At 38.9% G+C, this 15,770-nt stretch overlaps 1 protein-coding gene across 20 annotated transcripts in view; it reads right to left on the reverse strand.

Annotated features, from left to right (window-relative positions):
* The window catches only part of EML5 (EMAP like 5), a 126,878-nt gene that overhangs the window by 53,198 nt on the left and 57,910 nt on the right, over positions 1-15,770 (reverse strand). For all 20 annotated transcript variants that reach the window (XR_006104970.1, XR_006104969.1, XR_006104968.1 and 17 more), the window contains 7 exons: positions 14,179-14,365; positions 13,547-13,652; positions 9,724-9,817; positions 8,767-8,867; positions 7,664-7,866; positions 5,666-5,777; positions 1,028-1,155 (listed from right to left, as the gene is read on the reverse strand). Coding sequence is in view for 17 of the 20 variants with exons in the window: in XM_042478596.1 (XP_042334530.1) it covers positions 1,028-1,155; positions 5,666-5,777; positions 7,664-7,866; positions 8,767-8,867; positions 9,724-9,817; positions 13,547-13,652; positions 14,179-14,365 (931 nt within the window). In the remaining 3 variants the exon portion in view is untranslated. The remainder of the gene's footprint in view (positions 1-1,027; positions 1,156-5,665; positions 5,778-7,663; positions 7,867-8,766; positions 8,868-9,723; positions 9,818-13,546; positions 13,653-14,178; positions 14,366-15,770) is intronic.

The raw sequence follows: 15,770 nt of genomic DNA on the forward strand, positions 1-15,770 counted from the left end.
CAGGAGGCAAAAGGAGGGGGGGAAAGGGGGCACACGCCGCCATTCAAGCCAATGGGGTTTGAATATCGGCGATTTTCCATTTTTGCAGGGGTAGTGGTGGTTCGGAACAGATCTCCTGTGAAAACAGGGGGGCTACTGTAGTTTCAAACTTGAGCTAATCATTGAAATTGCCTTGGTTATGTTAATGGATGACCTTTACCATGAGACAGACATGGGGCCTTGACATGTTCGACAGTGGGACATGCTGCCATGGAAAGTGGTGGAGTCTCCACCTTTGGAGGTTTTTATACAGAGACTGGATGACTGCCTGCCAGTAGTGCTTTGATTGTGTATTGCTGAATGGCAGGGGTTTTGACTGGACAGCTCTTGTGATCTGTTCCAACTCATGATTCTTTGCATTATCCTTTTTTACTCTACTAGATCTCTTCATGGCTTTTGATATGAGCAACCATATCTTGCCAGGCCAACTCTGGGTTGGAAACTGGGTGCATAGTGAAATAGTGTATCTTGTACATTGCCCTAAAAGAGAGATGTATACTGTAGTTATTCTTTGATTTGGCTTGGTCACCGGAGGTCCAGTTTACTTCAACAGCACTGATTACCTCTGCCCAGCTTTTTTTTTTTAGCTATGGTTGATCCTGAAAAAATATGTAGAGCCATAGTTTAGCCATTATAATAACCTTTGCATGGACTTGGCCTTGATGATGATGATCCAGGAATTACAAAAGTTGTAAAATGTGGCCGTCAGCATGCTGACATGAACCGCCATCATGGTCATATGACACAAATCCTACAAGAATTACATTGGCAGGACTAACATTGGCTTACAAAGCTCTAAATGACTTGCTGACTGAATGCTTTGGGGTTCAAGTAACTGCCGACATGCTTCCCCAGCCTGCTCATCATATTTATTTAATTCATTGGGATTTTATACACACTGATGTTGATAAATTCGTCTACAAACATAGACTAAAATATCACTCATTACTTTCATTAAAATTCGAAGCTCATGGCTATTTATATTTACCTGAACCAACAAAGTTACTGGTCCACTTTTGTCAACTTCTAGTATTTCACCATTTTTTGTACCAACTAAAATATGACCATGTCCTAATGATATGGCACGTATAGAAGGGTTATCTTCTAAAAGGAGTCCTAAATGGGAAGGAAACACACATAATATAAGAATTTGGTTTTTTGAGAACTTATGTTATATTTCTAAGTAAAGCTATAAATATATAAAAATAAATTACTTTTTAAAAAAAAATGTCAAACATAATCTGGCATTAATAAAAGGCAAAGACATTCCTGTTTCTCTTTTAGGTTTCTGGTTTGGGCTAAGGATAAGTAACACTTACTGAGGGTAAGACCTGGAGTGTGTCCAAAGGAGGGTGACTAAAATAGTGAAGGGTTTGGAAACCATGCCCTAAGAGGAACAACTTAGGAAGCTGGGGATGTTTAGTCTGGAGAAGAGAAGGTTAATAGGTGATATGATAACCCAGTTTTAATACTTGATGGGATGTCATATTGAGGAGGGAGCAAGCTTGTTTTTCTGCTGCTCCAGAGACTAGGACCCAGAGCAATGGATGCAAGCTACAGGAAAAGAGATTCCACCTCAACATTAGGAGGAACTTCCTGACAGTAAGGGCTGTGCGACAGTGGAACACACTCCCTCGGAGTGTAGTGGAGTCTCCTTCCTTAGAGGTCTTTAAACAGAGGCTAGATTGCCATCTATTGGGGATGCTTTGATTTAGATTTCCTGCATGGCAGGGGGTTGGACTGGATGTCCCTCGAAGTCTCTTCCAACTAGATAGTGGTTGCAAATAAGAAGTTAGTACTTATCGTAAATGCTCATTCTTGAATGACCAAAGAAGCAATCCATGTATAATGGGTTATTCCCATTGTTGCAGCAAAGTGAGGCAGGAATTCAAAAGTTCTTTTTCAGTTGTTAATGCTGAATCCTCCCTCTTCCTTGGTCAGTTTTGTTAAATAGCCTTACTCACATAGCAACAGCAATAACAATTTTTCTTTTTCAAAGAAAAAACTTATAATTCAGTCAGAAAAACAGAAAAGGAAGTAAAGTAAATGTGTTTAAATTATTATTACAGGTTGAGTCTCACTTATCCAAAATACTTAGGACCAAAAGTGTTTTGGATTTGGATTTTTAAATTTATTTTGGAATATCTGTATTTGTATAAATGTACACAGCAAGATAGATGAGACCCCAATTTAAACCCCAAATCATTATGTTTCATATATATCTTATACACATAGTCTGAATGTAATTTTATACAATATTTCAAATAATTTTGTGCATGAAATAAAGCCTGTGCATGTTGGACCATCCGAAAGCAAATGTGTCACTATCTCGGGGCAAAACAGATGAAGCAAAAGAAGCAGCCAGAAGCCACTTCCGCCCTGATTGCCCTGGGACCACAGTGACCATATGCCATGGCCTGCTGTCATGGTTCAAAAATGGCAAGTGAGGCAAGAAGCAGAAAAGCTGCAGTCCTTTTTGGGCCGTGTAATGTAATTGCCATGCTCTTAGCTTCTGCTGGTGATATAGCCTCTACAAAGGAAGCTAGCACTTGTTAAGAGCAAGACAGCTAATTCCACAGGCAAGACATTAAATAAACATGTTTTACTTAGTTTGATTCCTCTGAAAGAATCACACATGCTTTCCTTGCATCTATTTGCATCTCGACATGTGTCAAAGCTGTTTTTGAGCCCAGATTACTCCTTCTGAAGTTTATCAGAAATTCTATAATCATCTAACTGTTTCTTCCGATGCTTGGCTTTGATTCTGCATCCAGCTTTCAATAGAATATTTTCCAAATAAGGATACAGATGTATCTCTTTTTGTTTCAAATGCACAATAGAGAGCAACACCTTGGTGAAGACTCTAAGTGCAGTAGCCAGACCAAAGGGCAGAGTTCTCAACTGACAGTATAGATGCTTTTGTAATAGAATCTTAAGTATTTCCTGCAACCTTGGGCCAAAGGAGTATGCAGTATATTTCCAGAAGATCTATAGAAGCTATCTTCTCGTTCTATTATACGTTTTTCAAGAAGGTTTGCAAGGTCTACATATTCAACCTGGGATATTTCATGAAAATACTGAGGAACTTCCAAGTCCAGCATCAGCCTTTGTCCCCCACTGTTTGGGTATCACAAAAAAATGAATAAATTCCAGAAAATCTCTGATTTTGGCACTTCCTCTATGGCTCCAGTATGCAGCAAACGCAAAATTATTTGATTTCACTTTCAATTTTGTTTCTTGGCAGCAGTGAGGAATTTTACACTATGAAGGGGAAACTGCATAGCTTTCCAGAACAAACCATGCTTCTGATGCTTTCCATTATATTTAATTATAAAGAAGATACAAAATAAAAAAAAAAGCAAAATGCGACACTAGGAGATTTCAATACAATGATCTGAAACACCTGTATGTGGTGTGAACTAGTGGGGCTGAGGAGGAGAGTAAAAAGGGGGGTGGAATTCCAGAGATTTTAGGGCTAAGGATTAAGATCAACATCCAGATGTTAGAGATTTCTGTACAGTGATCTAGGAGATCTATGCATAGCATGGACTGCTGAGAAAGAGGAGGAGATATTCCACCCCAAACATTTTGGAATTACCATGAACTGGAGTTAATATACTACTATTAGTACACAGGTTTTGGACACCTCTGCCTGGTACAAACATAGCTTTTTATGTCACTTTCTCCTTTTCCTGTAGAATACAGATATTTTCTAGAACAGTTACAAGACAGAGAAATGAGGAGGAGGCGGAAAAGGACAGGCGTAGCACAAAGATTTTCAAAAGTTATTAAACTCAGTAGAATGCATAAAGGTAAAATGCTGAGTATCATGCTATCATCTCCGTCCACTCTCCCTCCACATAGATATCTATTAAGAAGTATCCTAAATCAGCGTACTGAGAACCCAAACATCTATGTTAACCCTAAAATCTTTGGAGGATTAACCTCTGGGGGAAAATTATCCCTTCTTCTTCTCTCTACTTCCTACAGACTAGTCCATGCCAGGCAGAGGTTTCCCAAATAAGAGCACTAATAGTGGGATATTTACTCCAATCTGAGGAGACTGTGTTTCAAAGAAAAATGTGTTTCAAAGAAAGCTGCACACCTTGTTCTTTTTCAAGAAGATGCTGCTTCATCTGTGAGGGAAAATTGTGTGATTGCTCCATTTGTTTCTTCTTCATGTTTTGTGGCCTGCTGACATATAATCAAAGCAGCAGTAACTGAAGTCACTTCATCCTTTCTTTGTCTTCGCTTTTTATCAGGTGGCAAATATGTTTCAATTTTGCTAGTATCTGTTTGCGTGTTTGTGTGTGTCTTTTTCTTTGTAAATTCTCTATTAAGTGCTCCCATACTAAACTGCAGTTATGTAATATTTAAGAACAGATATAAAATAGGAGAACAGGAAAACAAAAATGAAATCTTACTGCTTGGCAAGTCAGAATTTGAGTAACTGACCAAGAAGGAAATGATGGCTCAAGACAGACAGGCCAAAAGCGCTGTCTTGCCACCGAAACTAGGGTTCCGGAACGCACAGCAACTGCACACTCCAGAACCCTAGTACGTGTGGGTGACGGCCTAATGACTGCCTCCCATTCACATGGGGGCCGCCATCTATACATTAGCGATGCACAGTGTCTACACATTGCTTAGCACTCACAACATAACCCGGGCACTGCAAAAAGAACCTGGAGGAACTGGGTTCTTTTTACTTTGATGGGACGTCGCATGGTTTGGCGGCTGCGGCATCCCTCCAGAGTTAAAACGGGCACCTGCAGACCACCATTTTCAGGCAGTCTGTCTCGACCCATTAACAACTGAAAAAGAACCTCAAGACTCTTGCCTCAGTCTGCTGCCATTAGAGGAGTAATCCATGTATATGTGGATTGCTCCTCCAGCCATCCAGGGAACAAACTGTTTTGGGCTGAAATATGAGATCTATTTTGGCATCTGCTCTCAATCTTATGAAAAGATCCACCTTGAAATCAAAGGCATTTAGAACAGCAGTTTACACATTACACAAAGACTCAATAAATTTAAGAGAATTTCTGACAATTTATTTTAGCAGTTTTATCTGATTTATGTGTCCAGGTTCAACAAAATATTTTATAGCTCAATGTAGTTTTTTCCTAAAATTTAAGATCTTTAGAGCCCATTACAGTAACCTATGCTACTTGTCAGTATCACATAAAATATTCAGGCAGCACACATCAGAAAGATATAAGCAATAAGTAGCAAATAGTTGGTTAACTTTTAAAAGTGAAAAGGTTCTTTGTATCCTTTAGTCATGTACTAACTCTCCACTTCATTATGGCCCATTCATCCATTAACATCCCACAGGGGAGCAAATGTAGCATACTGTCAGGGTAATACGGAAATTAAAGGTCACTTGGAAGGAGCTCACCTTGTGCATCCTTGCCATTCTTGCATCTGCACTGTTCAGGAAGGCTATTGTTGAATCCGATTAATAAAATCCACTTTTTTAAACAGTGAGAAGTCTGATGCACAGACAATACTAACTGTTATTATTATAATTATTATTTCTTACCCATCTCTCCCCATGGATCAATGTGGGGAACAGCAACAGATTAAAATACAAAACATATTACATACAAACATATAAAATTACCTTTGGAGCCAGGAGCTAAGGCAGCTCTTTTGATGGCGTATGTTTTTAGACACCGTTCAAAGGTGTCATCCCAAAGAGCCACAATACCATCCTTGCCTCCAGTTACAAATCCCTGAAAAATATTAGAAAGTGGACAGAAATAGGATTATATTGCCAATGTTAGTACCATATATACTCTACTATAAGTCAACCTCATGTATAAGTCAAGGTCAGGTTTTGGGGCAAAAATTATGGTTTTTGATCTGACCCATGGATAAGTTGAGGGTAAAACTTATGCGCATGTAACAAAGGATCTAGAAGATGAAGCAAACACAAACAATGCCAAAGAACTTACAAAATTCCAGCAAGCTGGATGGATGAGATAATAGAGAGGGGTCAGTGCTCCCAGGACAGGTTATGCTCTTGCCCTTTACCAGGAGATGGCTCATTTTTAAATAAGAGTTAAAGTACAGTACTTACATTGACCTGTGAATAAGTCAACCCAGGTTTTTGGGGGTCAATTTTTAACTAAAATTTCTAGACTTATATATAAATATATACAATATTTTATTTAAATATTAAGCATGTCCATCTTTTGCCCTGTATCTGCAACTTTGCAGAACACTTCTATACTGCTTGTCATTAACTATGCTAAACGTAAAGCCACTAAATCCTTGCTGAATTCATGTGGATTATTAGTAAATATCTTTTATGTATACATTTTAAAGATGTGTAAGGGGCTGTACAGATGAGAAGAAAGGAGCAGCCAGAGACCGCCCCTTTCTCCTCCTGATCATTGCCGCGGCAACCACACAGGCTCGGCAACGATCCGCAACTCCTTTCCGCACCACTGCCAAGGTGCCATTAGCGCCCTGAAGCGGCATGGTGACGTCCCTTGTGCACTGCCCCATTTGGTCGCGGCGCACATGGCACATCATCGGCGTGCATGGCATATGGATGCACACACTCCCAAAATGGCACTGGGAGAGCGTGGAGCATGCGGACACTCTGCATTCCCGAGCCCTAATTTTGGCTCCAGGTCGCCGCAAGTGGCGGTCCGTATCAGGCCTTAGTTGCCTTTTAGGGCAAGCCTTCCCAAGTACAGTTTACAAAATCTTAAACTGGCAAAACAGTTTTTAAAAAAGAGAAGAAAAAATAAAAACAATAAATGATAATGATAAAACAAGAATGTTTACTGGTTAAGACAAATTTTTATTTTCAATTCAGGTTGGTAGGAATAATCTTTTTGGGTATTTAAATTTATCTATCTTTAAGCATTATTATATCTTTTACTGTAAAAGTTAAGTGTACTATAATCAAAATCTATGCAGCCATAGGCTTGGATTCAAAGACTTAAAATAGTGAAAACCTAGTTTTTGATACTTTCAGCTGTGGAAAGGTAATCAAAGGTTTAAAAACACATATGCTAATAATGTTTGAATGCTGATGTGGAGACCATTTGGTGAGAGGTGTCTGCACTATCTTTAGTTTTATTCCAATAATGGGTGGTCTCAGGTTTGGGAGATTGCTACCTATGTGACACTGTCATCTCTTTATTGAAAAATACCAACTGAATGGTGTGGAAATCCATCCATCTCTAGATTTCTTTCTCTCCTAATTTTTATACTGAATCAGAAAACCATGGCAAATTCTTAGAATATTAGTACATCTTTACACATTGAAAGAAAAGATCCAGTTTATTTAGTATAATTAACACATCTTAAAATCTTTTTGAATACAAATGTTGCAAGACTAGATTTATCAGTAAGAAACACAGATTGAATTTGTAATTTGTTTCTTTGTTTAAATATGTCAACTAAATTCCCCATCTAGTGACACACTGGTTTAGAAAAATATGTTGTCACATATACAGTGAGCTTGTCAATTATTCTCTTGTAGTTTTTATTTCAATATTTTTTCCTAGGATGTGATGAATTTTCTCCATCTATTGACTGGCAGCTAAAAAAATTATTGGCCATTAAAATGAAACAATATCAATTCATTTTCAATGTCACTCACCTTTTCTAGTGCATGCATACTGAACACAGGACCATCATGTGCTTTTACAGTTTTTATGAGGAACAGATCTCTCCATATACACACATCCCCAGTTGAAGTTCCGGAGAATGCCATCTCTTCTGTCCAGCCATAAACTGCACACATCATTGTATCAATCTTTCCCATTGGACCCACATAGCCCTTTTTTCCAATCAGTCCACCTCCTTAGGTTGAAAAACAAAACAAAACAAAATTATTATTATTTGAACAATTTTTAAAAAGATCTCGGAGAACAATTTCTAAACTCAACATAATATTCTATTCAATTTAACTGACTGCTTAATATAGGGATAGAATTTCCTCTATCGTTGAAACACAGAACAGGTTATTTATCTAATTTCCCTATAAACAATAATCACACCACTGGGAGAAAGTTCATACATATGCAAATGAACTTGGCAAAAAAATGAATGCATACTTTCAGGGAATTAAGGCCCTCCGAAATCCTCCGGCTTACCTTCTGAAAATATTTAGAATTATATAGGTAATATTTAAAAACAACAAAAATCTATTGGTATCATGACATAAGCAGTCCACTTCATCAAATGCATGATGATGTCTACCAAAGTGTCTGTCAAACAAAACCTCTTTGTTTTTTAAGGTACCACAAATTTTTTGTTTTGTTTTGTATTTTGTTTTTTTTGCTGTAAAAGACTAAAACGGCTATCCCAGCTCCCAGAAATCATTGCTGGCACTTATGTCAAAAGAGACAAGACAAGAGAAAAAAAATGTGCGGTGATTCGTATGTGTTTTTATCTAAAAACAAGCCCCACTGAGTTCAAAATACTTATTCCTTAACAATGACTTACTTTCAATGGGGCTCGAGCATACGCGGGGTTTTTTCACGCTTCTGGAATGGATTCCCCACGTATAAAAAGGGTGCACTGTACTAGCAATAACTCACTACAGGTAATAACATTAGGACTGCAGCATATTTCTCTTGTTTTCTGTTTGATTACTTCTGTTTATAGGGTTTAGCACTCTTGTACAATCGCTTGGTGTCTTGGTGTGTAAAAATTAATTCAACTTTCCCAAATAATACTGTAATACTTTATTTGTCCTACCTGCTCTTCGCCAAAATTTTATGTGTTTTATTCCAGCTGTAATGAGTTTATCAGGCATGTATGGATTAATTTTAACAACAAAGATCTTGTCTTTGCTCCCTCTAGAACAAAACACAAGATATTTTCAGTTTGTTATGGGGAAAATGCTTTGTACAAGTAAAAAAGTACCCTAAAAAAACCAAGATCATCAATAAATGTATGCATTTAAATAGTAAAATTAATGTGTAACATCCCATCCGCCCACTAGAGACTCTTCTGCTTCTGGCCTTGCTGGACATTCATATATGTCCCAGTCCTATGCATACAGAAGGACTACACATATAAAGTCTAATATTTAGAGAGTCTACATTTCTCACTCAATTGCCAGAGTGAATGTACGATATCATTTGTGCAATTCATATATAATACATGTTACATCCATCTGCAGTCAACCAGTAGTTTGACAAGACATAACTGTGCACAGAGAAATTATCCAAACTAGACCACAGTATTCATGGTTTCTTTTTTTTTTTTCTTGGTCATTTCTCTTTGAATTAAGTATTGACAAGATTCAATAGTAGGATGTGGTGGATTAGCAGTTAAGACACTGACTCTGACGACAGTAAGGTCAGTAAGTCGAGACTGAAGCACCACATGATGGAGTGAGCTCCCATTGTGAGTCCCAGCTTCTGCCAATCTAGCAGTTTGAAAGCATGTAAAAGTAGATAAATAGGTACCACTTTGGTGGGAAGGTAACAGTGTTCCATGCAGTCATGCTATCCACATGGCCACAATCATCTCTGGCATTGTTGGCTTCCTTGGTTAGTAACAGAGATGAGCTACAGTCCCTACAGTCAGACACAACTACAGTCTCTACAGTTGAACACGACTACAGTCCTTACAGTTGCACACAACTAGGCAAACTTGTCAAAGGGAAACCTTTACCTTTAAGATTCCATAATTAAGCTGAACTCTTACCTTGTTGCTGAAAGCTTTTCTCCTTTTCTCCAGTCCCAAAGAACAATAGTATGATTGTCATCTATTCCAACTGAAGTTAACCTTTTGCCATCCGCTATAAAAACAAAGAAATATGATAAGACACATGGACATAAATTATTATTCTCTAACCGGGAAAATATCTACCCAACTGTGGGAATGAGAGAACGTCCCCTTTGTCCAAGTCCTCACTCTCACATACTGATGTATCAAAGCCATCCTATGGCCCTCCAGATCTTGTTGTTCTTAACTACCATCAAGTCGACTTTGACCCTATGAATAAGAGACCGCCAAGTCATCCTATCATCAACTGCCCTGCTCAGATCTTGCAGACACAGTGCTGTGGCTTCCTTCATTGAGTCTATCCATCTGGAATGCAGTCTTCCTCTATTCCTACTGACTTCTACTTTAATAAGCATTATTGTATTTTCTGTGAATTGTATCTTCTCATGACATGGCCAAAGTACGACAGTCTTAGTTTAGTCACCTTGGCCAAAAATTTAATCAACTGCTGACTGCAAACCAATAATTATATTCTAATAACATCTGGATGGAACAGAATCCTCACCTATAAGCTTTTCATACTTGTACTGATTCTTCAGTTCCCCCCAGCTGACAGAGCTCCAACCTCCACCTCTAAACTGCCCTGAAGCCAAGCTCGGGTAAGAAGCCTCGGAGGGGAGGACCTCAGTGCAGTTGTCCCTAATAGCAGTGTGGCCATGTGAACACACTGCCATTAGGGACAATGGAACTTGAGCATTTGCAGATTTTGGTATCTGTGGGGGGGAGGGGTCTGGAACAGATCCCTGTGGATACTGAGGGCCGACTGTAGTAGATAAACAAATTCTGAATTAGTAACCAAGGGGATATAGCGTTCCTGGATAGTAGAGCGGGTTGATTACTGATAGTGTGTCATGATTACTGATATGGGATTGTCCTCTACAGGCCCTCTAGACAAAAAGGAAAAAAAGGAGAGAGAGAGAGAGAGAGAGAGAGAGAGAGAGAGGAGGATGAAGATGTCTCAGAAAATCTCAGGCAAATCCAATGTATTCACTTCCTGAGCACCTTTTCAGGTTGGGAAAGACAAGAGGATTCCTGAATCACAAATGGGGAATTTTTCATCTGTTTATTTATTTAACAGTTTTATGCTGCCCAATCCACCTTTCTCATGTTTGCCCACCATGACTAAAAATAATGTAATCATTGTTGTCGTATACCTTCAAGTCGTTTCTCTGACTTACAAAGACCCTAAGACAAACCTATCACAGGGTTTTCTTGACAAATTTCTTCAGTCGGCATACCATTGCCATCCTCTGTATCTGAGAGGATGTGACTTGCCCAAGGTCAACCGGTGGGTTTATATGGTTGAGCTAGGATTCGAACCCTGGTCTCCAAAGTCATAATTCAACACTTAAATCACTACACCACACTGGCTACTGTACACAAGTACTGTACAAAATATAACATTAACAGAGTACAATGAAATAGTAATTAAACTTAGTAGCATGTAAAAATTTTAATTTTACTTCTAAAAGTTTGATAAAATAGACATCTTGTTTTACATTCTGAACAGTGTGAATGGGGAAGACATAAATTATTACTAATGTGACTCATACATTCCATACCAAGATAAGTGTATCCTAAGTTCAATGTGGTGTAATGGTTTGGGTGTTGGACGGACTCTGGAGACCAAGATTTGAATCCCTGCTCAGAGACAGAAACCCACTGGGTGACCTTGGACACGTCACACTCTCTCAGCCTCAGAGGAAGGCTGTTGCAAACACCCTCTGAACAAATCTTGCCAAGAAAACCCTAGGATAGGGCCCTCACAGGGGTGAACCAAGTAATAGTATATTCTCATTACACTGGATCAGAGGTGAGCAACTATTGTGCATCTGGGGCCCATTCTTTTCCCTCCTGGAGGCTACATAGACTGACGAAAACGCAACACAAAACAACAACAACATTGAAGTGCCCAAAGGTTGACTTCTAGTTTGAAATGTAAAGATTAACTGCTGCTCCTCAAGGCTTCCAGGAAAGGCAATTTAGGGATGGAAGAGACAGGCAAGAAAAAGCAGCTGGAACCTGCATTTTCTGGAAGCAGGATGAAGCCGCACTGTACACAGTGGCTGCTCTCAAAGCGGCCTGAACGTGCATGGCTCAACCACATGGCACAGCATCAAACCACACCACTGGTTAATTTTTTTGTTGGCTCCCCACCATGCATGTGCACCATTACACAAACACACTGCCAGCAATTGCCTGCTGTCTAGATGCCATCCCATTAAGTGGCCACACCTTTGATCAGCCACACATGCAATCCTTCAGCGGTACAGGGCATTGGTGCATTGGTGTGCCCAGTAAAACACTGGCAAAGTACAATTATGGAGACCCCTGCTACATGCCCCCTTCACCCCATACCCCTTCTTGAGCTGAAGTTACTTATATCCATTTGAAGTGTCACAGTTTCAGGTTTTTTGCATTGCCGCCCTGACTGCTTGGGTACACTGGCTTCATCATTTTTAAAGGCACACCTACACTAGTGCGTTTATATGCAGCTTTAAGGATAAGGTTAGGATGTATCACTCCTTCAGAACTGCTCGTGTTGGGGCATTTATATGGTGTGCATTTTCTGGACTAAATTGGAATATCCCGGGTTCTGTTTGCTCTGGGTTTTAGCCCTGGAGCAATCAAGTTTCTACCTAGTTTGGAAGTTTCAAACTGCTTTATTGGCTCCGTCTCTGTTTCAGGTAGCAAAGATTGCAGAAGGGAATGTACCATCATAGGAGATTATATTAAAAAGAAATCAGGGAAGAGATTGAGAAAAAAGATCAAGAACTTTACATTAGTTCATGGTGAACTCAAAATGGACTTCAGAAAGTCAAATAATTTTATTAACACTAATTAACTTTCAATGTCCTAATGAAATACAGAACTTTTCATGTTTATTTTAAAAGCTTATGTTAGAAACTGTTGCCATTATCAATTGTTGATAAATACAAGCAGGCATGATGGAAGAAAGCCAAGTTGCCTTTTTGTAATTCAAGAATAAGTAATGTACAAATCACACTTAGGTGTTAGGCAACAGCCTAACTCAAATTTTTCTTCAATGTATATGACTGTACAGTGGTACCTCGGGATACGAATTACCCAGGTTACGAATTTTTCGGGATACGAATAAATCCCATAGGGATTTATTGTTTCGGGTTACGAAGGTTTTTTCGGGTTACGAAAAAACCCCGGCGCTGTTTTCAATGGAGCCGCGGCAGAGCCGCGGCTTTTTTTTTCCATTAGCGCCTATGGCAATTCGGGTTACGAAGGTTTTTCGGGTTACGAAATTAGCCGCGGAACGAATTAATTTCGTAACCCGAGGTACCACTGTAATGGCTTACAGTAGAGCCAGAATGGTGTAGTGGTTTGAGTGTTGGACTGAGACCCTGGAGACCAGGGTTTGATTTTCCTCTCCTAGCCATGAAACCGACTGGATTGCCTTTGGGAATGTCACATGCTCTCAGCCTCAGGGGAAGGCAAAGCAAACCTCTTCTGAGCAAGGCTTGCCAAAAAACATAACAAAACAAAACAACAACAAAAATCCCATGATAGATTCACCTTAGGATTGCCGTAAGTCAGAAACAGCTTGAAGCCACACAACAACAACAAATGGCTTACAAGGTAGCTTTCTAATGTGAACACTCCTCACACATAAACCATTCCAGACATTCATGTATCAATATAATAGGCTCAAGCAAGGTAGATCACATTTGAAAGATCAGTGGTTTCAGATAAACAAGATAATCATAGATACCTGAAAAATCAACAGCACAAATGCCATACTGGTGATAGCCCTTTAAAACTGACAGTGGTTTGATTGTCTCTGTATCCCAAATATGGATTGAACAATCCCGACCAACCTTAAACAAAAGAGATTGAACAAAACTTTTGCTGATTATCTGTATTTTTTAAAAAATCATTTTACTTTAAATATGCAATTACAATGGAGATAAAACAAAAATGCAAGTGGGGTAACAGAACAATAATGCTAAAGCTTTTATTTCTCAATAACATCAACTCTGTAAATAATACAAGATCTCAACATCCCTCAAAATTGGCTCTATTAAATAAAATATGGTTCAGAAATCTAGTAATGGGTTCCAATTCAAAACTCAGTTTGCGTATACAAACAAGAGTGACAAGCTAAAGATCAGAGCAGATTAATCCAATTGATGCTGAATGCAGTAGAACATTGTTGCAATCTTAAATAATAACTTTCACTTTCACCTTAATTTCTTCTGAAATTGAAGAACTCCACGTTTATTCTTTTTTTAATGTATCATAACAAAGCCAACCGCGTTTTCTACAGCTAGATTGCTTTCAAATATATTTCACAGATATTTAGTTATACAGTATGCTCACTAAAATCCTAAGCATGAATCCTACCTGGCCTGTTGCCACATAGTCCTTTAAGGGATGAATAGCAAGACACAAAATGTCATCATCATGACCCAAATAAAAGCGTTGTGTGTTTTGCTGCCGATTATATACTACACCCACTGCTGCAACATGGTACACAATTTCTCCCGTTTGAGTGTAAAATAAATTACTTCGACAGTCATAGCCCCTGTAACTAACAAAATACTTAGTGTTAAGGCAGCATCCATAATTATGTTGTACAATTATATTGTATAAGGTTTTTTTTACAATGCATACAGCAGAACAATAAAGTGAACTAGGATGTATTAACAACTTTCTCTTCTAATTATGATGGTAAGAGACAATGAGACATTTGAAAATAGTTTGTATACAGTAGTAAGAAGAAAATGTCACTGCTTTCTTGTGTTATTGTAAAGTTAAATTATGAATAGTATACAAAGTATCTTTTAAAATATTTTCATTAGGTTGTATAGCCTCTTTTTGTTTCTTTCACCCAACTCCAGCATAATTATATTTCTCCCAAATCAATCATTTTCCAGAAGAATACCCCATAAAAATATTATTTAGTGCATAGTTATATAAATGATATTAAATTGGGGTGGGGGAGGAATCACATGAAGCAAGAACAAAATCAAGCAGGTTTGCCAATAAATTTAATGAAAATAGAAATTTTACTTCCTCTCTAATCTTGCTGAGTAAATGCTAGAATTAAAGAGGAAAAAAAATCTCATGAAACTTTTGTATTTGTTATGAAGGCCTAACTAGATGGAATACAGTAGGCCCTCCATATCCGTAGACTTGCCATCCAAGGATCCCAGCATCCGCAGATGGCAAGACCATTGGAGGGGAATGGCAGCGGAGGAGGTGAGAGGCAGCAGCAAAGGGAAGAGGGAGGAGGAAAAGATGGTGGCCCCCTGCCACTCACTGCGGTCAGAATAGTGAGGCGGGCTTTGGGTGGCTGGGGCTGCAAAATGTCATTGTCTCCAATGGTGGGACTGCTGTTTGGCTGTGCCACCATTGAGGCCAATGGGACATGAGCATCCACGGATTTTGGTATCGGGGTGTGTGTGTGTGTGTAAGGAATCTCCCACAGATACCGAGGGCCTACTGTATAGATATATGTGTATCTGACTCATCTACATTTATGAATGTGAAAGGGAAAAAAGATATTTGAACTAAAACTATGGTGATATTTGGTGATATTTGACATGAGGATATGGTAATATAGTGGTTTGAGCATTGGGCTAGGACTCTGGAAACCAGGGTTCAAATCCCAGTGGACCATGGAAACCAACTGGGTGACCCTAGGTAAGTCACACACTCTCAGGATCAGAAAACCCCATGACAGATTTGCTTTAAGGTCGTCATAAGTCAAAAATGACTTAAAGGCACACTACAACAATAACGGTGATTGGGTGAAAAGTTTAATCTTTCCCCATGTATCATTGCCCTATAAATACTCATATTAAAACTGCTATGTGGTTGTAAGGCCAAAGTACGCAAGTGCCATATTTTGCAAGTATGGAAGTACCATATAGCTTTTCCAACAGGCCTTCCTTGAGCAATTCACTTGGTCACCCTGCTATTATGGACCATCC

This window comes from Sceloporus undulatus, chromosome 1, assembly GCF_019175285.1.
Source record: "Sceloporus undulatus isolate JIND9_A2432 ecotype Alabama chromosome 1, SceUnd_v1.1, whole genome shotgun sequence".
Lineage (NCBI taxonomy): Eukaryota > Metazoa > Chordata > Lepidosauria > Squamata > Phrynosomatidae > Sceloporus > Sceloporus undulatus.